Below are 22,490 nucleotides of genomic sequence, written 5' to 3'. Positions count from 1 at the left end.
TATGGTATATGCAAATCATAGTGAAAAACATGTGAAATTGAAAGATCACTGGAAGCTGAAAATGAATACAATTATACATCACCATATACAACATATATAAATTACACAATCCTCATCCAGCCACCATCGGTCATTCGTCAATTCCAACCCTTCCCCCCTTCCCCTATTTTCATTTCTTTGTTGGCTGAAGTAGTTCTAATTTTACTTTGTACACAACAATCAAATACAAAAATCATAAAACATAGTCTACACCTACCGTTCTTCAGCTGTAAAATCTGGTTCTGCAGGTTTCTGAAGCAGCATTGGTGGCACCCTCTCCAGTAACCTTGCCTTGCGAGTACCCGTACGCCGAAGAGCACGAAGCGCATTTGCAGCAAATCTTGAGGCGTATATGGTGGCACCTAAACTAGGTGAGTTTCCACTCGTCTTGGCTAATGCATCTTGCAACCTGTTCTCCTCTTGACGGAGGGACTCTTCAAGTTTCTTTTTACTATATCGTCGCCAGGCAGCTTGTATAAAACATGCTGCCCAAGTCCTCCATTGCTGTGAGTAAAACCTGAAAGTGTGGCGGAGTTGCTTGCTGTGAAGTCTCCGGAATTGGGACGCGACAAATTTCAAGTCATCAGCCATTAAGGCAAATGCTTCGACTTCAGTAAGGGTTTGAACAGTTCTTGTTGAGATAGGAAGGTTAGAAGAGGAGTTGGGATCTAGGGCCCACGTCAGCAATTCCTCTCCACAGAAATCACCAGCCTTAAGGTACTCAGAGTTGAAGAAGCCAGTTCTTCCACCATTAGTGGTCATCGTTAATAGCTTGCCTCGCATGATGAAAAGCATCTCATCAACAGGGTCTCCCTCTCGAACAATGTAGCTTTCCTCTGTGTAGAGAGCTGGCTTGAGACGGTCACACATTGCATCCAGTAGTTGCTCATCCATTTTCTCAAACATAGGCACCTGTGAACATCCAGGACATGAGAAAAAATTAAAGATCCAGAGCTAAGCAAAGATGGATAGAGATTCTATACACAAACTTGATCTACATAAATATAAACGAGTATCTATACATATTGAGAAAAGAAAAACTTGAAATAGCTGCACTTTCTTGCAAAACACCAATGATATTCACAGAAACAAGAAGTCATTTCATTAAATTATTACCTCAACTACCATAAACAATTAATAAGGAGCCAATTTTTTTAATGGTCTTACTAGCAAGATTAACATTTAAAAAAAAAAAAAATCTATGGACATATCAAGAATAACTAATGATGCCAAGTAAAATACAAATAATGGTAAGATATCCTGAAATAATTCAAACAAGTAGAAACCATTTTGTAAGGAAAAATATTAAACAAACAACAGTGCATCAACCTCTTAGAGATAAGAGGAGAAAAGACCCACCCTCATAAGCAAGGCCAAGCAGAGATGACGTTTTATGTCCCTTCTGAGGTCTCTGGGAAGATTGCAAACCAAATTCTCCTCATCAACACCCCTGGTTTCTTGCCATTTGTATTGTTCATGTCGCCTGATACGTTCTCTGAGATTCTCAGGAAGTAAGCGATGAGACATCCACTGTTCTGCATCACGCCTCTTAACTCTCATTTCCTCCAATCTTGTGGTTGTGGATTGCAGATATGTCTGTTTCAAAGCAGCTTCAGTTCAAAAAATTTTAAAACCTAGCAGTACAAATTTTGTACCCAACTGTCTCTTTTTACTCGTGTAAACTAGTCAGCTGAACCAAAACATTGTTAACTTTCCAAAAGTAGTGTTTCTTAAAGATCTGGCTGAGTATCCAATAAAATATCTTTTTAAAGAAAAACACTATAGCATTCTTGATGACAAATAAAAAAAATTTCTTACATAGCAGATCAAATGTGTGTGCCCAGTTACATATGAACCTGTCAAAAGATCTTGGTGAAGTAACTTTTTTAATTTTATCTTAAACATAAAAGTTGAAAAAATTTTAAAAAAAATGAAGAAGGAAAGAGAGAATATTAATATAGATGCAAGCAAAAAAAAAACAAATTGCTAAAGAAAAAAATTCCATCACAAATTTAAAAACTAACTCTAAGAACATCAAAGTATAACTTACACAGAGGCTTCATTTTACATGTGAAAATGATAGGGTTATGCCTAAACCAATTGTGACTGACCCATATTGATAAGATCAATAGTCCAGACAATAAGTAGCATAAACAATTGGCTTGAGAAACTAGTTCTCCACATACCATTAAACATAATTGCATAAATAGACTACAAAATCGAAAAAGAGCACCAACCTGCATATTTCCAATGAGAAACGAAAATAGTACCAAGCCAAATATAGAAATGGAAACTGCAAAGCAGATTTCCCAAACAAAAGTACTCGTTTCAAGGTTTTGACCAAGAGAGCTGCAAAAAGGACAAGGGTATAAGATATCAGATAGCGTTTCAAAAATGCATGGACTAAGTATTAAAAGAAAAATCAACTTCTATTTTTACAAAAAAAAAAATCCAAGTTTTTTCAGATTAGTCAACATTAATATAGTTTCGATGCAACAACAAGATATTATTTGCAACAAAGGCCAAAAATTCTTTCACAAAAACGATCCATCTTTTTCAGGTTTTTGTGGACCATATTCGCTAGTTATTTTCATACTCGATAGATATTGCTGTTGCTCACCTGACACGATCGTATGACCCAACACGATTATACGGGATATTGATGGAGATAACAGAAAATAGAAAATGTCATTAAGCATAATTTACATGGGACTGAAGATGGTTGCATAAAACTAGGATTGAACCACAACCAGCTGAGATACATATATAACAGAATCAATACTATCCCATATTATAAGTCAAATCAAATGATGGTATGTTTTAACAGGAGAACACAGCAGAAAGAAGATTAAAAGATTGTTCCTGACAGATATGCGAAGAAGATATTGCATACACACCTTAGATTTCGCAGGCCCCACCAGAAACAGTAAAAGAACTTCTTTGGAAAATCATGAGTTGCCACAACACCAGATTGAAGGGCATCAAGGAATATTCCAAAGTTAAATATCTCTGTATTTGGTATTTGTACAGGGCAAGCCCCATCCAGAAAAGTCTTGTTTACTCCTGCTTGATTACCACAATACAAAGAATCACGTACACAACCAATATGATCATCACAGGCTTTTTTCCAGCATACTGTTTCTCTTTCTATGGAAACCAAGTACCAAAAGGCTCCAAGTACCTAGAAAGAGTAACTAGTCAATTAGTAAATAATAACAAGCAAAAGATCAAAAGAATAAAAAGAATGCAAGAATGAAATTTTTCGCATAATTGCACTTAAATCTGTATACACATAAAAGTAAATGCATTATTTCATTCGCATAATTGCACTTAAATCTGTATACACATAAAAGTAAATGCATTCTAATCTATAAAGATAAGACGATAAGCCCCCCTACTTGGTGTCTGCCTCCAGTTCATTATGTACTCTCCTTGCAACTTGTGAGATTTACCATGTAAGCAGCAGAATAGTAATTAAAATATTTGAGCTAGTTATGTCCACTCATGCCCGTATTCTACAGATGAAAAGTATATGTATCTTATACATCATGTTGCTGAAAAGTAAAATTTTGCATTAAAGTGGTGCAAGCATAACATAGCTTCCAAGTAATTACACTTACATGACTGGCAAGCATGTAAAGAAACAGATTAAATGCAGCTCCAGCCCATGCAGTTTCTGTAAGTATGCCAGAAGTTCTTGTAACTTCTTTATACAATGGATAGATACGCATAAACCTTGGTATATACTGGAAGAGAACAACAAATTTTAACAAGTTCTTTGTATTCAAAGATCTCGAGCCCTTCATTTTTGGAATGATAATTAAAATCACGACCTAGATGAAAAGAGCAAGTTAGAAATAAACAGAAAGTATCAAACTGAGAAATATAATCTAACATATTATTATATTTATTGATCAGTGAAAATTTCATGTGAGCAATTTCAAAAACCTAGAGCTCCTTTAAAATGTCAGGTCTTTTTTCTAACAGATCCCAACTATAATTAGTTTGAAAATTTGAGGCCATCTTCTAGGTTACATTTAAGAGGCCTAAGGTTGGGGAGATACAAAAGTCTCCATAAACTCCATATGGGGATCACGCAACAACCATCATTCAGAACTCCCTATTCAAAGTAAATAAATAAGGAGACATACTGTTCACCAACTACCTCATGAGGACAGATTAACCATCAATTACAGTATTAAGATTTAATAATTGTTGTCCTATTCATAAGCCTGCCAATAAGTTAAGTCGGAAGAATATACAGCAGAGCAGAATTTTCCTCACCTGCGGAAGTGGAAGGACTGCAAGAATGTCAATTAAGAAATATGATGACAGATACCTCTTAGCTATTTCCCAAGTATCTTCAACTAAAACACCTCTTCCAAATACTCGAGAAGATGGAGCAATAAAACCAGTACGAAACTGAAAAATAATATGAATTATATAGAAAATATCTGTGAACCAACGCAGAACGCTGGCTACAATCTCCATCCTGCTGTCCAAACCAAGGCACTTCTCAATATCATTAATCACAGGTACATAAAAGAACAAAGGATCCAGCGAAACAGCAATTAGACATGACAATACAAATATCTTATTCCATCTTTGAAGGAAAGGTCCCTGGGGGTCAAGAATCTTATTCCCAGAATTCAAGCCTTTAGTAACAGCACTTCCGAACGAATACGATTTTAATGATTTTCTAATCCTTTTGATTCTTTCAGAGCCAGATTCTAATCCTCTTTGAAACTTCTCCGAGACAGAGGTTATACTCATCCTAATTTTTCTTGAATGTATCCCATCACTCACGGAATACTGTGTTTCCATACTTTTCTCCGACCTCCAATCCTGAAACCTGAAAATATAATCAACAAGAAAACTCACTATATACCATCTGTAGATTATAAAACTTATTGTGAGACAACTACCAGCAATGGAAAAAGCAGAAAATAGATTATAGACCATCTCAAAATAACACTTCTACACCACCAATATAGACAAAATTGACAGTGGCACAGAACCAACATAAGACAACTGATGGTGGAATTTGCTAAAAGAAAAACTGTAATTGTTATCACACATGGCAATATAATTAAGAGTGCTTGCACAATCAAGAGAAGTACTTCTAAAATGCCCTAATGGTGCCTTAAACTCAAACATAAAATGCCAGGAAGAAGTAACTAGCTATAGAAAGGCTAAAAGGACAACAACAAAAAAAAACAAACATTCAAACTGGGGAATGCAGTTCAAATAGGAACTAACCTCACAAACTTCTCCTGTGAATAATTCATGACTGTAACTTGAGTTAACTTGTTCAAGTTACAAAGTCTATCCAGAGATCAACCTGTAATTAATAAAAACAATATATCCAAGAAAACTTCTTCATGCACCACAAAGTAGGCCAATAGCAACCCCTGAAAAACATTTCCAAAAATTGATATTAGAATCACTCCTCTTTTCAACGCGACATCTAAAATGCAACCTTTGCAGGCCGGGAATATCAATGCCAGTGCTAATAATTGAATGTATGTTTCACTCATTAGAAACAATAAGTAAAACAAATTCATAAGCCGTCCTCTTTAACAAAAAAAATAAATATCGAGAATTACAGCATGTCAAGTAAACAATGCAGTAAATCAAAAGAATAAAAATAACGTTTTCTCAATTAGGATTAGATAAGAGTGACAGGTGGTGAAATTCCACAAAAGATACCAATTTCACATATGCCAATAACATTTTTACACAAATATCTTCACAGATAAGAGAAATACCTGCAGTACATGTATCCGTACGAAAGTGGGAAAAAAAAAACTTACGTTTATTCATTTCCTATCCGAAAAAAGTTTAAATTTTCAGTGATACCTAAATTATCGGGGTTTTTAAAAAATAAATAAATAAAAGGAATGTTAACCGCTTTATAACTATCTTCAAAACATTTTTGTTGACTCAAATTCAAAATTCATAGTCAAAACATCTAATTTCAAAACAGAAACTTATTAAACAGCAAAAACTCAGAAAATGAAGAATTCGAGCAAGAAAGGAAAAGAAAATACAAGACAACGTACCAAGGAAGCGAGAAAAACTAAAATAAAAAATAAATATCGCAGTGAATGATCAAAAGAGACTGGAGGTTCTTATCAGAGTAAAGACTTTTTGTTTCTTCTACATCTTCTTGTAAGAAAGGGAGAGAGAAGAGAGATTGTAAAAGGGAAGCTTCCTGGAAATGTCCAGAGCAACGACTGGTTCTTCTCTAATCGTTTTTTGAATAAATTATTTTGGAAAAGAATACAAAACTTTTTTTTTTTAGGTTTCAAGACAGTCCCAAACAGTGCTGTCATAGATGACCAAGAAGGAAATTCTTGTGATGTTGGGTCCCACTCTCTTACTTTATGGGTCTTACCTGTAAGTTGCCATAGGTTTCTTTTCAACTGTCGTTTATAAATTGATGGGATTTAGCGGCAAATCGTAACTGCTGGAAGATTAAAAATGACGGTACCACAGTATGGCTGCAGTAAACACCTGACTTTGGGGAGTTGCTGTGAAAGTGCGTTAAGTGATTTGGGCGCTTACGTCGTCGTTTGGCACTGTTTTTTATACGCCAAGTCAATGCGAGTGGCTAAAATTTTAAATTCGTTGTCGTCTATGAGTTTGGCCTCAGTGGAAATTGGCTACCTTTGGATTTTTCTCCACGGTTAAAATGTTAGATTTTCAGTATGTACTCATAATAATACGTATTGTTTACTATGGTTTTGGGGATTTAAATGAAAATTTGTATTGACAAGCCTGGAGGACCAAATTCCACGAATCAAGATATCAAATTACAACTCGTGAATAAAAAAAGAGCAGTAAGAACTACTAAATTTATTTTGGGCATCACGACTGTACTTTCTTTCTTTATGGATGTCTCCGTCACTATGATTTAGAGGATTCGCTGTCGCTAAAGATATAATTCTTGTCACCAAAGTCATATTCTGCACTATCATTCATCAGCATTTCTTCTGCTGTGTGTTAGAATTCATTCACGGGGACCCTCACTCATCATCCACTTTCTTGTGCCCCATAAGGAGCATCCTTAAAACAAAAATATGATGTATATATATGAAATTTACAGAATTAGCAGAAGCAATGCAGGATAATATTCAAAGAAAAACATGTAAGAGCATATTGGGAAGGTCAAACTTAAATATATGGCGGCTGGTGAACTCTTCTCCTTTTTTTTTTTTTTTCAAAAAATTTATTTTATAAAATTAATAAATTAAATATCTGTGTTCATACTTATATTCTAAATTAATAGACGAGTTATAATATTAAATAATTGAATATATATTAGAAATTATAGTTTATTTATAAGAAAATTTTATTTGTGAAATGCCTTATCTACTATTCTTTACTATTTTTAATATTATTCTAAGGTTTTGTTTAGAAAAGAAGTGTGATATAAAAAAAGAAAGTGAAAAATTAAAATGAAAGACCAGAAAATCTTTCATATGCATATTTTGTTATATTTATATTTCCTCTTGGCTCTCACATTCTCATCCATCGACCCTCCTTTTCTTTCTCAACCGTTTATCGCTTCCCAAACAATGGATAAATATTTAGGAAATAGTAACTTTAGCGAGGCATACTTTTTATTCAATTATTGAAGACAACTACTCTAGCTTGCTAGAGTGACAGCAAAAGTTTCAGCTCCAAGCCAACGAGCATTTATGTGAAAGACAAGTGGACTACGCACTTGCAGTCACGGCGATATATATATATATATATATAGCAAGAGCCTCTTTGCTGTGAGGCAAACTTTTTCTCTTGCTATTAATTTTCTAGTTGAAGACATGCCAATGGTAAAAAAGAACCACTACACGGGGCGAGACCGTAAGAACAAAAGAAATGACCTCTAACCAATTAGATTGAGCATAAGGACATCATTCTTAGCAAATTAAGGTTTAACCGTACTTTGTTGCCGTTTTAGCTTGGAATAATGAAATATTCTTGTTAAAAGAAAAATCCTTAGAAAACTTAATTAGCATAACTTAATCTTACTTGGTTTTATAAGGGGATTAAAATCTAGAAGTTCAACAGCTTGGACTTCCATCGAGTTGCCAACAAATCTTACACAAACTCAGGAGCAGAATATTGCAAATTCAGCTGTTCCGTAATACAACTTCAATGGCAATTGCTCAAGTGTTTGTATTATATTATCCAAAAGTAAATGGCAATGCCCTTGTCCTTGATACATACCGTATGCCCATTTTTCTCTTTGTTTGTTGCGACAGATGCACGTCAATTCATTGTAAGTGAATCTGACTCGGAACCGACTGATATATGACCACAAGCAGGCTGACGTTTATCCAAATCTGCTAACCTCCGATTAGACCATTTAATAATTCCCTCAATCCACAAATACTGTGTGATTCAGTAATTAAAGATAGCAGTCCTAATAATTAGCATTCTTCTCGTTATTGATATACTAATCCTACTAAAATAAAGGAAATTTGCCTCCTAAATTTTCTAACATCCAAATCAATCCAAAATTAACTTTTTGACCGAATCATTTTGCTTTCGTACCAAATCAAAGAAATTGTGATACACTCTTTTTATAAGCAAGTGAGACAAACTGAAAAATATAAATAAACAAAATATTATATTAAATTTTTCTTTCTCTCCTTCACGCTTTTTTTTCTCTCAAATTTTCAAAGTAAATCATGAAAATATTTCCTAAGTCAATCTTAATATTCAATAAGCAAGACAAAATATATCTTTCAAAATATTGAAATATATATATATGTCTGGAAGAGAGTGAAATTTTGTGATAAATTGGAGGAATTAGCCAAAATGCAGCATATATTAAATAATTTGGCTAAAACAATGATTTAGACTTGACCAAAAAATTTCAGAGGGAAAATTGCTAATTAATTAAGCCTACTAATGTTATTAATTATAAAGTTCCAGCACATACCCTTGATCCTTCGTAATTGGAGAAAGAACCGAAAGCCATCTTGATCCCTCCAAATCCTTAATAATATATTTGTCCCTTTAGAAGCTAGTCAAATCTTGCAAGTCCCGATTGCCTATTCGAAACCGAAGGGCATACTGATTTTGGAGTTTTAGTAAATATATTGAATTGTATACTGTTAGAAGTGACTGTGATTTTGCAATGGAGATGGAGCTTTCCCTAATGTATGATCAGGTAGCCTCGATCTCTCAAGTTACGGATTAGTCGTAGACTGCTATTTTGGAGACTTAATGTGCCTCTGAAGGCTTATAAAATTTCTGTGGCAGGTGCGTAAGCTCTCTATGCCAGTCAAAGCAAACTTGGTTTATCGTGGGGTATGTTTTCCAGATGCAATTTTGATATAGAGATTATGGAACATATCTTTAGAGACTGCGGTTGGGCTAAGAAAATTTGGGAAGTAGCTGCGCAATCAAATCGGCAAAGTGAGCATTGATTTGGATGTTAAAGATTGAATATTTCTCCGATATCAAAGAAGTGACGAGAGCTGCATGCCATGGATTTGTTGCTGAGATCCTTTGTTTCCGTGATAATTAGATGCTTGAAGCGAAGGAGATTTCTAACAACAGTAGGTTGAGTGACTTTAGAAAATCATACAAAACTAGACCTTCAAAAGCTGCTGTCAACAGTTAGAACTCCTAAATCGCTTCCACCAAGGGAGATTCAAGCTTAATGTCGCTGTTTGAAGTCAGGTGCATGGCGTTCAGGTTGAATCAGACTATTTGCAGGCGGTTAATTCAGATATTATGGCCTTTTTCCTGCTCATTTTTTCTTCCGAAGGATGTCAAACTGTTGATGCACTCTTCGTTGGATTCCAAGAAATAATAATAAAGTAGCTCATGCAGAAACGGCTTCATTTGCTTTTTCTAATAGATCAGAGACTTATTTCCTGTTTGAAAACTTTCCTATTTGATTTTCACATTCAGTTGATCATGAGAGGTAATTTAGCTTCTGCCGTTTAATGCCATTTTCTATTCTCATTTTCTCAAAAGAAAAGAAAGAACATGTAAGAATTTACTAAAAGAAAAGATGAGTTTGCTTTTGGCAAGCTTTCTCAAAAAGCAGCAATTCTCAACTTGAAAAAGAAATTAGGAGCTAATTAATAGAGCTTTAAATACTTGTATTTGAAACAAAGGTGACGCTCCTGTCGACTCTCTTCACTTGGCAATTTTATTTTATCTTTTGTCTCCTTTGATTGAGGTCAAATTGCTCATCTTTTAACCCTAAAATTCGAAATTAAATTAATACAAAGATTAAACGTGCCTAAGATCATACTGAATTTTATTTAATCGAGTAATTTTAAAAATAAAATTCCCTCAAAAACAAAATTTTGTAAGAAAGATAATAAAAATAACAGCACAGTAGTCCAGCAAGAGGCTCAATTATTTTGTTGTGGAAGGGGCCCACTGTAATGCGTGGATAGAGAGGCTCAACTAGAGTGGGAAACGTTGCCACTTCTCTTCGGTGCCAAGCTACAAAAGGCCACCTCTTGCTGCTGCTCTCTCCTCTCTCTCTCTCTCTCTCTCTCTCTCACGCAGTAAGCCCATTGCTATATAATCCAATACATCTCCTTCACTCTCTTTCTCTTTCTGTTTCGTCTTCTTTTCTTTCCAGATTGTATTATTAGTTTCTAGAAAGGGAAATGAAAGCATATTATTGAGCTCTGATTCAACAGAACTAAAAATAAATATAGATTCAGATCCTTTACTTTTCTTTTTCTTTTTTTCTTTTTTTTTTAATCCAGATCATTCGCTCGGATCCGATCCGACCCCAAAAATCTCTCGATTTTTCAACCTTAGATCCGTATTTTTCTTCAACTTATTTTTTCTTTTTTAAAAAAATATTTTAAGGAGAAAGAACTCCTTCTCTCGCTCTTTTTTTCTTTTTCCTTTAATTTTAAATAATGTTTGATTTCTCAGCTTTATGAGTCTGCTAGGTTACAAAAGGTGAGACTGATTTCAAATTTTTCTTTTTATTGTTATTTAGTGATTGATTTTATTTCATTTCCTTTTGAGAGTTCAGACCTTTTTGTATCTTTTAAGTAAATACAAACAGAATTCTTTTCTTTTGGACCATTATATCTTGCTGTGTTTGTTTGTATGTTTAATCTCATAATAAAGCAGCTCGGTTATGCTAATCAGCTTTATTACTTTTCATGATTGTATTTTTAGATGGAATATTTTGAATCTTCCAAAAGATGTTCAATCTTCAAAGTACTATTAGATTTTAATTTGATGATCATTCAATGGTACATGGCATCATCTGCTTATCTTTTTCCTTTTCTGAGGACAATGATGGTTCTAGCATCAATTGCTCACCTCTTGCACTTGTTTTTTTAGCATTATGTAAAAGTTGATGAATTGTTTGTAATATGTAGATTTTCAACGTGATGTTGTTGTTGTTGTTGTTCAGGTAGTTTCCTCTGTTAACGGATCTAAATTTGAAGGCCAAAATACTTGGTCTATTTAGATGATATGCAATACTTGCATAAGGAGTGTGATTGCTCAAGGTGCAATATTCTCTGGAACAAGGTCTCGATTCGGCAATATCAGGAGGAGATTACATGCGGGTCTCCACCTAAATTATTCGTTCAATCATAAATCATTGATGAATATAAGTATGATGATCGATTCGAGCTCAACTGCTAAACGGGGACTCATTGTCGACGTCCTCCAGGAGAAAGATGATGATGGTGGATATGTCAGTGGAGGTTGGAAAAGGTGATTTATGGTTCTCTCCCGGTCATGGTTATAGTAGTGAAAAATTAAGGAAATATTACCTGAAAATTACATACAACTATGTCTACTTATGCATCTGACTGTTTAGTATCAATCTTGCATAGGACTTGTGAACTATTAGCTATGTGGCAACTTATGAAATAAAGCTTTTGTGGATTTCTCCCCTTTTTTGTGGCCAACAAATTTGATATTTTAATTTTGATGCCTTCTTGTGCACCAACTTTAACTAAAAGGGATATTCATGTGAGATAGCTTTTATGTGGATTTTGGTGTCTAGAGTGCTAGTTAATTAGTAAGTTACAAGAAATAACTGATATCACTATAAAATGTTGCTCATTTATTCAGAAATTAAAGAAGCTTTTAAAAATTAGCAACCATATGAATTGCCTTTGAAAGCTTTTGTTTCCTCTCCATTTTGTTTTATATAAAAAATGGGGATGTAGTTTCAATTACCAGTTTATTTTGTTTTTAATTTTGTCCTATTTTGGTCCCGCATGAAAGGACTTCACACTGTCATTGTCATTGTTAGCATTTCTTTTTGATGTTCTCACAAAATTGATATATAATGGTGCAACTGTCTCTTCAAATCCCTTCATTTTTCTGCTCTCTGGATTTGTACTTTTCTGTTGTTTGTGTTACTAGAATTAAAGGAGAAGAGGTCTATAATAGCTTTAGATCATAATAATAAGTTTAGTTTAGAGACTGTATTATGTAACCTTTTTTTTTTTTTTTTGAAGAACTGTATTTTGCAACTTTAATAAGCTCTAATTTGGTTTTTCTTTTGTTGACAGTGAAGACGGGAAACTAAGTTGCGGGTATTCAAGTTTCAGGGGAAAGAGAGCAACTATGGAGGATTTCTATGATATTAAAAACACCAAGATTGATGGGCAGACAGTCTGCATGTTTGGAATCTTTGATGGTTTGATTGCCTAATCTCTTTATGTTTTACCAAATTATAGCTGTTATGGATCACTATCTGTTTTCTGACTTGAGCGAGTTAGTGCACTACCTGGTGATGCTGAAAACATAGATGCTTTTGCATGAGAATTAGTGTTCTACCAATTATCAGCCCCCACCTGATCTATTACTATTTACTATTTTGTGTTTCAATCATATATCAATGGAATGGGATGCATAAACACGTGGAAATGGAACTGACTTATTCATTTATTTATTTTTTTAAATGCAGTCTTGCATATTGACCTCTGACAGGTAATTACCTGCATATTAGTCCATTGGCATCTGACCTGCCATATAATTTCAGTTAATATATGAGCATTGAAGAAAGAAATACTTACATATTAGTCCATTGGCATCTGACTTTCCATATAATTTCAGTTAATATATGAGCATTGAACAAAGAAATATATTACTGCATCTTACTAAGTGGTGTAGTCTAAAGCTGGTCTACATGATCTAATCATCTTGGCGTCTCTGCTTTTCATCAGTTGTATTCTTATTTGCATGCCAATGACTGTTATCATTGAGTTGATGAGTGTATTTCCTTCTTTCTTCCTTTCTCTTTTAATTATGTTTTTGCATGTATTTTGGGGGTTTCATTTTAACCTTAATTGGCACATTGCTTTAGGTCATGGTGGTTCCCGTGCCGCTGAGTATTTGAAGCAGCACCTATTTGATAACTTAATGAAGCATCCACAGTTCCTGGAAAACACTAAATTGGCTATAAGTATGTTAAGGTTTTCTGATGCTCATATTTATGGACCACTTGCCATAAGCAGGATCATGTTATATTGTTTGAGATTCTTAGGGGAAAGGTTTAAAAACTTACCCTATGATTTCGTGCTTTTCACTTTATAGGTTGTGGCTTCTTTCATATCATTTTAATTTTATAGGTAACTGTGATCTTCATCTATTATTAGTTTAGTATCAATTTACTGATTTTTTAAAAATTATGTGAATTTTGTACCTTTATGGTCTCATTATTTCAAATTTTAATAACAATATTATGTCTAGAAGAAAAATCTTTGTATGCTATTCTTTAACTTATGAATGATACTTTACCCTTAATTTTAAGCATATATATATAAAAAACCTAAACCGAAGGTTTTTCTCAAACCACTTCTATATGATGACTTTATTAAGTTTGCAGGTGAAACATATCAACAGACTGATGTGGACTTCTTGGACTCTGAAAAGGACTCCTACAGAGATGATGGTTCCACTGCTTCAACAGCAGTTTTAGTTGGTAGCCATCTATATGTTGCCAATGTTGGAGATTCCAGGACTGTGATATCAAAGGCTGGAAATGGTACTACTTGCGTGATAACTTGAACTTTAGTCGCATAGTTGGTAATGGGACTCTAGGAAATATTATATTGAAGAATGTCCTTCTATATCTCATTGACCTGCTAGTTGTATAGTTTTTAAATTAACAACTTCTGAACAGATAAAACAGTCACTGAACTACGGAGATTGACTTATTAATACTTTTAGCTTGGGGATCAAAGCCAAAACTGCTGTACTGTACTGTAGTCTTTTAAGTATTATCCACATATATTGGTATAGCTGGTGCTTCAGGGCCATATTGGATACAATATCTGTGCTCTACTAGTGGTGCCCGCTCATAGAAACAAATTAATACATACATCTATAAGTAATAATATGCTTCAAATGTATGTGAATTGTCTCTTTATGTTTATTGTATAAACATATATTATAATGGGCATTAATATAGTTTTTTATGGGTTGCGTTTCATGCATATTCAAATTGCAGAACATACTTTAGGTCTTCTTAGTACCTTGTAATGCTCTTTATTTGAGGATATTGTGTTATCAGGTGTTTTATAATATTTCTAAATCTGCAACTGAGTATTAAGTATTATCCAGTCCTTTCATGAATGCTTGTGAGTATTAAATTATTAATATCTGATTATACTTTTATTCAATGAACAGCAATACCCCTTTCTGAGGATCATAAACCAAATAGAAGTGATGAACGGAAGAGAATTGAAAATGCTGGTGGTGTAGTAATGTGGGCAGGTATTCATTTTTGTATTTGTGTTTCTTTCTTTGTCTTTCTTATAGGGTTTGATGCAGGCATGTTGGAATACTACTCAGCGATTTGAGGGATCATCTGATAGAATTGATTTTGGCATTTTATGGTATGAGTCCATGTGAAAGGTGTGGTGGCATCCGTATATGCCCTTCTGTTTCAAATTATCTTATGTTCTAGATGAGGATTATATGTGCTCAATTTGCCAAAATAGTTCGAGAATTGAGAGACTGACAATGTTCTGGGTGTAGCATCCAGCGATTGGGTTCTTTACCCAATAAACTGCAAAGCTGAAGATATCAAGAAACTTGTCATGATTCCATCCTAGACCGACCATAAACTGCTAATCCAGCAGAGTTAGCAGAAGGCTGCTAGCTTTATTCAATTAGTACATTTTCTCCCTCCATGTTTGTCTCCATATAGGTTTCTGGCAGTTTAGTTAACATGGCAGATAAATATGTATCTGTTTGGAGGCGGCTACTTTACTTAATTGTGTTTTCACTTTAAGGGGTTTTGCTTCTGAAAGCCAAAAATCATGCATACTGTTTTGTTATGTCAGGCACCTGGAGGGTAGGAGGCGTATTGGCTATGTCACGGGCTTTTGGTAACCGCATGCTGAAGCAATTTGTCGTTGCAGAACCTGAGATCCAGGTGAGATTTGATATCATTTCATTGAAAAGCTTTCCCGCCATTTTAGTTTATAGCAGACATTTAGTCTTCTGGAAAAAGAACTGAGTCAGGAGTTGCAGGTCAGATTGTGCATGCTTTTGCTAATTGCAATGTACAAGACATGCACCAACTTTCTTTTTTTGGTTCCTTTTCTCTCCAGGATCAGAAAATAGATGAAGAGTTTGAGTTGCTTGTGCTTGCAAGTGATGGACTTTGGGACGTTGTACCAAATGAGGTAAGCTTGCCCGCAACACCGGTGTTGCATCTCTCTCTCTCTCTCTCTCTCTCTCTCTCTCTCTTATACACACACACACACACAAGTGCTAGAGAGCTAACCTGTTGGCTTGGTGGGGCATGCATTACTTTCAGGATGCTGTTTCGCTTGCTCGAACAGAAGAAGAACCTGAGGCAGCAGCCAGAAAGTTAACAGAGGCTGCTTTTACTCGAGGAAGCGCTGACAATATAACATGCATCGTAGTGAGATTCCAGCATGATAAGGCAGATCCAGCCAATCCCCAACATAATTAGTAATGGTTGCTGCTTAAATTGCATGGCGTAGAATTATTGATCCTATAGTTGATCTAATTTTGAAATTTGTGCATGCATGCATGACACCTGAATGTGCATATGGAGGAGAGTCCATTTGTTTATTCATTTTGTTTCTCAATTTGCTCTGTATCAAGAAGGTGGATTTAAGCGTCCTGTTTTCTTCCAAAGTTCATAGATCTGTATGTTTACCTTGCTTTGCTTTTCTTTTTTTTCTTTTTTTAATCTTCATCTAATAAAGTTATTGAGTCTTCTGTGCTGTCACTTGTGTGTCATCTCCTCTGTGGTTAAGCCGTCTGCCCGATTAAGCTGATGGCATCATGACCTCAAAGAGTATTTTCTAGATATTGAGTGCAATCGATCTCCTTGTTTTTTCTTTCAAATTCTATTGCAATCAGCACGAAGGCGGGATTTTTTTTTTAAAGAAAAAAACTTAAAAGAACTAAGGCATAGGTAGCAACGAACTGACTATGTGAAGTTGCATAGGCTAGTAACTCCTCCAAAAAGTTATTTACTTTGGTTAATTGGTTAGGGCGTGAGAAACTATTCCATAAATTGATTAAATTAACTGGCAAAAATTCTTCAAAGTCGTGTAACACCAAAACGATACACAAGCGACTCAATTCAATTTTTGTAATTTACTTTTATGGGAAACTTAGTTGTTAACAATTTTTTCTAAGTATTACTAAATATTTTATATTCTTATAATGAATATTTTATTTTTTTTATAAATTATGAGTATTTTATTTTTTTTATCTGTGTGGATTAAACTTATTTAGGTTTAGATCAACTAGAAAGTCTCGATAAATCTTGACTTGAATGAAACAAGCTCGAACCCATTAGATTCAGCTCGTTCTGATATGAAACGAATAGTCCCACCAAACACTGCGTTCATCGCCCATTTTGCTACTAAATTTGTTAAATTCTAAGCTTTAAAGCTTGCCCGCCACCTCTTCTTTCCACTCCCAACTTCAATTGGAGACGAGCAGCAAAAAGGAGCAAGGAACCATGGGTCGATTGCCATCGTCGCTTCCACCGCAGACAGGCTCATTCCCATGGAAAGCCCACAACCTTGAACTTTCAAGCAAAACTAACTACGAGCAGGCCTTAATCGGAGGCAGCGTGCCGGCCACCAGTTTTCTTATGTTTCACCGAATTCAACTTCCCATTCCACAATCTTCGCTCTAGTGCACTTGTATAACATCTTTGCAACATTATTGCAAAATATTTTAGCTGCTGCATCCCACTAATGTGATGCGAGTTTTATTTAAATTATATTTTTATTGACACGTGATTACCATCTCCCCTCTTGTGGAGCCGAATCCACTATAGAAGGTACATCGATAACTGAAACGGTAAGCTTAAATTATGTACACAATGATCATAACTACGTTAATTTTCAACGTAATTTGTGACTGCATTCAGAAATTGGCCAAGCAGAAATTGTGGCTAAGAAGTAAAGATAAGAAAATTATAACAGAGAACTAACTTCATGCCAGCCTATTCCTGAGGTTCCAAATTTTACGTTGATATGCTTCTGTACAGCTTAAAACCCTACCTCAATCTAACTAGTCAAACCTTGCTGTTCAAATTAAGATTTTTCTTCTGTTCGAGCATTGGGGGCAGGAACAGCATCAACAAAGAACTCCTCAACTGAAATAAGGATAAATACATTCCATTAAAACGTGAAAGAGGACTCGAGATTTAATGAGAATCATTAGAACAGAAAATTAAACTTACCGATGTCGTTTTGCTCTGGAGAATCAAGTAATATATCAGATCCTGCATAATTTCCCAGCTGCGCACGATCCACTGGAAATACACACGTGAGAATTGTGCAATTAAAAGCGATGCAAGGTAACACAGTGCCAGAGCAATCGATGTGACCATGTTTACATGTATGATGTTGTAAATTTGTAGTAATGAACAGATGCACATTGCAGATAGTGAGGAATGATCTTACTGTGACATCAACAGGAAGCAACTATAATCCTGTCTTGAACTCAAGGCAGTTTTCACCAATAAAGAGCTTAAAAGGAACTGCACATTTCTTTCCTAATCTGAAGATCATGAATAATCATAACCGTATTTCGCCATACCAATTTTAGATTGCACTAAAACTTAGGATCACTAATTAATGAAGTACTCAAACATCATATACACTTAAAGTATGTTTAGCTTTCCAATTCAGATAAAGTATGTTTAGCTTTCCAATCCAGATCTTAGCAATAGGACTATGACATCAAAGGCTACCTCATGAAGCTGAAAATAATTAACAGAAATATAGAAATACATCATCTAGCCTCTAACCTTCCGCAGTTATAAAGTCTGCCGCTAGATCTGAGAAGCTAAAATTCCATGGAATATGACAAAGTGGTTGAAGAGACTCCTTAGAACTATAAGTCCCACAATTGGGCCCAACTGGCAGTGCCTCTGGACTTCGTACTTGTGATGTATACACAGAGTCGAGCGCTAATGCATTCATTCCCAAATCTGATATTTCTGTTGAGGTGAAAGGATATTGACCATTGGCTGTAGCTGATGCAGGACTTAAAGTCACCTCTGACTTGATAGCAGGGACAGCAGAAACTAGTTCAGCTGAGCCTCTATTTATCACGGTCCTTCAATAAACAAATAAGCAGTAAGCCCACAAAGACATACACTTGTGATGCTAACAGACATATAATATATTCTTGAACTTATTTAAAAACCTACACAAGAGCACATGGTTATGAAGCTAACAGACACACATCCCCCCCCACCCCGGGTGCTCCCCTCTCTTTCTCTACTGTAGGAACCTATTTCTTTTGAACAGTGCAATTCTAGTGGGTATTAGTTTCCAAGAGAGCATCTTAGTCAATAACTGTTTCAATTTGATACACAAAATTTCCAGTTGGATCAGTAATCGCATGATACAGAATCTAAAATTATGGGGGAGGCAAGAACATCTTGATCGAAAGCATATCCAAGTCCAATATTCAGTCAAATCAGATCTAGTAATGCTCACTACTGAGGCGAAAGAAAGGAGCGGAGCCACTCTAATAGATTCTTTGTTGCTTTCAATCTAATTAATTAAAAAGCACCTTTTATCTTTAGATTTTCTCTTTAGAAACAAATAGCATTATGATCTCAATGAGAAGGATCCTTGAAGCAATTATATGAGATAGGAACTACAGATTGATTATTTATTTTATTTTCGCAATTTTTGTTGAACCATATGCATCAAAAGGTCAAGGACCTACCATTTTACTAGACCACTTAAGCATGAACATAAAAAGGGAGAGGAGAAGAACCACACGAGAAGGAACTCACTCTTTCCCATAGTTCATTTGCATTGGATGAAGAAGACCTGATGCAGGGATTCCATTTACCACATCAATCTGGGGAAGACCCATTGATGGCATAGGAGGCTGATGCAGCATGGAGTATCCCATAGGCACATTGTTGACTGAGCTTCAAGAAAAAGCAGCCTTGATCAAAAAGGGATGATGGCACAGGGTAAGACACTCTTAAGAAACTTGGACCAAGGATCCCAATAGATTAGAAAACACTATTAATACAAGAAACAAAGAGCACTCAGAGATATTTTCTTAAAATTTGGCAATATAAAGTATTCACCCCTCCCACTTCCCATCCCAAGGAAACAATTATGCAACATATCAAAATAGAATAGGCAAGAGTGTTTTTTTTTGGTTTGCTCCAGGAATAGGCAAGAGTCCATGTAGCAAGAAGGTCACATAGAAGCAGCAGCAAAGAGATGACCAGATCAATTCACTAAAGTCTCACTGAAATTACATATATAATCTGCTAGTAATTATATATTGCAGAGAAAATTTGGACAACCTCACATGTCCAATAAGTGCCTCAAAGTACCATTATAGTCTCTCTGCAGACTACGGAGTAACATATCTAGCCCTTGAAAAACCTCAGTGATGTGATCAACATCATAAAACTTTTGCTATCTCGTGAGAATCTATATCATTCAGACAATCCCTATGCAAACCACATGAGAACCTCAATAGCATGGCATCAGAGGCCTGGTTCAAAAGTTGTGCCTCCTTGCAGACAAGTCAAAGCTAAATGATATCTCGTATGAGGAAAATGCAAGGACTTCTACTTTCTTAGTGCTATACAAATATAAGACTCCAGGATCTCCTAATACTGGAATGAGATCACTGATCACAGTAAGTTGACCACATTCCAATTGTTCTGGAGACCAGAATATATTTTTAACTTCACTTTGTACTGAAGATAGTAGCCTCTTACAGGACTAAGTTACCTGACATGTGCTGAATCCCATTCTGAACTGGAGCTAATGGAACCCTTGGAGGTGCAGAAGACTTCATGAGATAGTACTGATGCTCGAGTAATTGATTAAACACAGTAATTTGTTTCTTCAACATTAGCCTCGCATAGTAGGCCTTAAAAAAGTCTGCATTTTCTTCTTCCAATTTCTGCCACACTAAATTACAGGAAGCATAGAAGCTAGATGTAGATCACTTTGAGGAGAAAATAATGCTAAAAATTATGATAAACTCTGTATGTCCATTATGAATTTATTGAGAACATTTAATGACCGATGATGACTGAAAAGTATCAGAGGTCTACCTAGGGTTGTAAAACCAGGCTCAATTCTAGCTTGATTCAAAAGAATATTTACCACCTCACTTCTATTCATATACAGTTGAAGACACCTTTCAATCAGGTTTTGGACCTATGAATGCATTACCCAAGAAAACAAAAATCAACTATATAAGAAATAATCATATTCATATTGATAAAATAGAGATCATATTAAATGTCTTACAACTTCAATATCTTCCCGAGTAATTTTCCTACTATTGTTGCTTGAACCAAGAACCTCAGACCGTTCATTTTGTTGGTCAATCGGTGATTCGTGTGATGCTTGCGTTGAAAATTTTATTTCTGCCGAATTCGATGAGTCCTGTTAAAGTTCTTTGAATTAATTAATGATTTAAACAAAAGGAAACAACGTGATCCAATAACTTCCTACTCTTCAAGGAAGAACTATAAAGGAGGAAGAGTTGAACTTGAACTTTTGCCAAAATGCAATTAAATCCCTAAACCTCAAAATAGCTATACCCTTAAAATTTGAAAAGGGAACAATTATATTCTAGAAGCTAATAAACTAATGATGATGGTTTTGATTTTTCTTTGTCAAAGTGAGAGAAATCATTATTTTATGATTTTTCCCCTAAAAGCAAAGTCAATACTTGCTTACATGCAAAAAAAATGTGAGTGAGAATTAATGCGGTAACGGCTTCTCGTGAAATTACACGGTGCATAGATGAGATAACTTGAAGGATAATTGAGTTAGTTTGAAATTAATAGAGGTTTAATCATGTACTTATGGTACTTTTTACCTAAAGAATGAGATAGAACTTAAGCCAAATAGGTCAAACCTGTAACACCTTCATTTGAAATTTAATACATGGCCGCTTTTGTGATAAGATTATTAAATGAACCAAATGGTTTTGAACTAGAAACCTGCAATGCCTTCATAAAAAAGTTATGTGAGATTCAAGAACTAAGATATTAACTGGATTAGAAAATCAAGAAGAATAATAATTCACATTAACAAGATTATTTGAGTTGATAGACCAATAAAATGCTTTTGCACAAAGATTGATAATTTCCATAAAAAAAGAAAAGTAACAGAAATAAAGAATTTTAAGGAGAGTGGGAAACCTTTTATACGATATTGAATGCTGTAACCGTTTCGAACCCTTTTTATACGTTACTGAATGCTGTAACCGTTTTCGAAGAAGATTATCACTTTTTCGTGCTCAGTCTCTGGATACTGACAAGTCTGGAGCTGTAAAGGAAAAAAAATGGCAGCCGAAATTTGACATTATAATTCTCTCTTTTTCTTTTTTAATTTCTTTTGGCTAGGGTTTATAAAGAGTTGAACTCGGGTGAAGATGAAGGAGAAGCCTGCAAATTATTATACTGTAGTTTTGGGCTTTCCGCCTCAAGATTGGACTCATCAAAATCAGTAGGTACTATGGACTGGGCTATAATTTTAACCTTCATTTTAATTTGAAAAAATAATAATTGAAATACTCCTTTTTTTTATCTTTTTATAGAAAATATGGTGTAATTTTTTTTTTTTTATTGTATAAAAATATAAAAATGTAGTTTTTCAATTTTTATTGATATTGTATTGATTATTCTTTTATTTTTCTTTAATTCCTTTTTGATAAAACAATTAAAGAACAGCTAAATAATAATCAAAAAAAATTATATACCGTATTTTAAAAATTTTAGAAAAAATTACATAATAAAAATATTTTTATTTAATTTTAAAATATTTCTAAAATTTTTTATTTTAATTTTATATCTTTTATAATAATAATAATAAGCAATAATATAAATTCGGAAGCGTTCGACATAAAACTATATGAAATTCTTATGGATAGTTTATTATCAAATTACATAATTATAAAACAAAAAAGGAAAA

At 34.6% G+C, this 22,490-nt stretch overlaps 3 protein-coding genes across 10 annotated transcripts; 1 reads left to right on the top strand and 2 right to left on the bottom strand.

The window, feature by feature from the left end:
- Positions 1 to 21: 21 nt before the first annotated feature.
- Positions 22 to 6,338, bottom strand: LOC8274372 (cyclic nucleotide-gated ion channel 1). 2 transcript variants are annotated; one of them, XM_015715719.3, is made up of 8 exons: positions 6,102 to 6,338; positions 5,299 to 5,450; positions 4,324 to 4,891; positions 3,660 to 3,872; positions 2,937 to 3,220; positions 2,277 to 2,388; positions 1,399 to 1,635; positions 22 to 951 (listed from the first exon to the last, which is right to left on the bottom strand). In XM_015715719.3, the coding sequence occupies exons 2-8, from the start codon at positions 5,325 to 5,327 to the stop codon at positions 253 to 255; spliced, it is 2,142 nt and encodes a 713-aa protein (XP_015571205.1). In that variant the 5' UTR covers positions 5,328 to 5,450; positions 6,102 to 6,338; the 3' UTR covers positions 22 to 252. The 2 variants fall into 2 exon arrangements, with proteins under 2 accessions (XP_015571205.1, XP_048228555.1); XM_048372598.1 differs by lacking the exon at positions 6,102 to 6,338 and adding an exon at positions 5,808 to 6,042.
- Positions 6,339 to 10,526: 4,188 nt separating this feature from the next.
- Positions 10,527 to 16,273, top strand: LOC8274374 (probable protein phosphatase 2C 76). 3 transcript variants are annotated; one of them, XM_048372497.1, is made up of 9 exons: positions 10,527 to 10,989; positions 11,456 to 11,763; positions 12,573 to 12,700; positions 13,370 to 13,468; positions 13,892 to 14,050; positions 14,695 to 14,781; positions 15,354 to 15,445; positions 15,624 to 15,698; positions 15,833 to 16,273. In XM_048372497.1, exons 2-9 carry the CDS (start codon positions 11,513 to 11,515, stop codon positions 15,989 to 15,991), a joined length of 1,050 nt encoding a protein of 349 aa, XP_048228454.1. In that variant the 5' UTR covers positions 10,527 to 10,989; positions 11,456 to 11,512; the 3' UTR covers positions 15,992 to 16,273. The 3 variants fall into 3 exon arrangements, with proteins under 3 accessions (XP_048228454.1, XP_048228455.1, XP_048228456.1); XM_048372498.1 differs by having other exon boundaries at positions 10,558 to 10,580; XM_048372499.1 differs by lacking the exon at positions 10,527 to 10,989 and having other exon boundaries at positions 11,625 to 11,763; positions 12,578 to 12,700.
- A 1,120-nt stretch (positions 16,274 to 17,393) lies between these two features.
- LOC8274376 lies at positions 17,394 to 21,967 on the bottom strand. Of its 5 annotated transcripts, none has more exons than XM_048372500.1 (9): positions 21,719 to 21,967; positions 21,433 to 21,526; positions 20,817 to 20,954; positions 20,618 to 20,723; positions 20,289 to 20,471; positions 19,322 to 19,457; positions 18,320 to 18,630; positions 17,750 to 17,821; positions 17,394 to 17,662 (listed from the first exon to the last, which is right to left on the bottom strand). In XM_048372500.1, exons 2-9 carry the CDS (start codon positions 21,445 to 21,447, stop codon positions 17,601 to 17,603), a joined length of 1,023 nt encoding a protein of 340 aa, XP_048228457.1. In that variant the 5' UTR covers positions 21,448 to 21,526; positions 21,719 to 21,967; the 3' UTR covers positions 17,394 to 17,600. The 5 variants fall into 5 exon arrangements, with proteins under 5 accessions (XP_048228457.1, XP_048228459.1, XP_048228458.1 ...); XM_048372502.1 differs by having other exon boundaries at positions 21,442 to 21,526; XM_048372501.1 differs by having other exon boundaries at positions 21,433 to 21,517.
- Positions 21,968 to 22,490: the final 523 nt, after the last annotated feature.

The sequence above is a fragment of the Ricinus communis genome, chromosome 4, assembly GCF_019578655.1.
Source record: "Ricinus communis isolate WT05 ecotype wild-type chromosome 4, ASM1957865v1, whole genome shotgun sequence".
NCBI classification, from domain to species: domain Eukaryota; kingdom Viridiplantae; phylum Streptophyta; class Magnoliopsida; order Malpighiales; family Euphorbiaceae; genus Ricinus; species Ricinus communis.
Note: the sequence above shows the minus strand (reverse complement) of the source record. Positions and strands in the feature narration are given on the sequence as shown.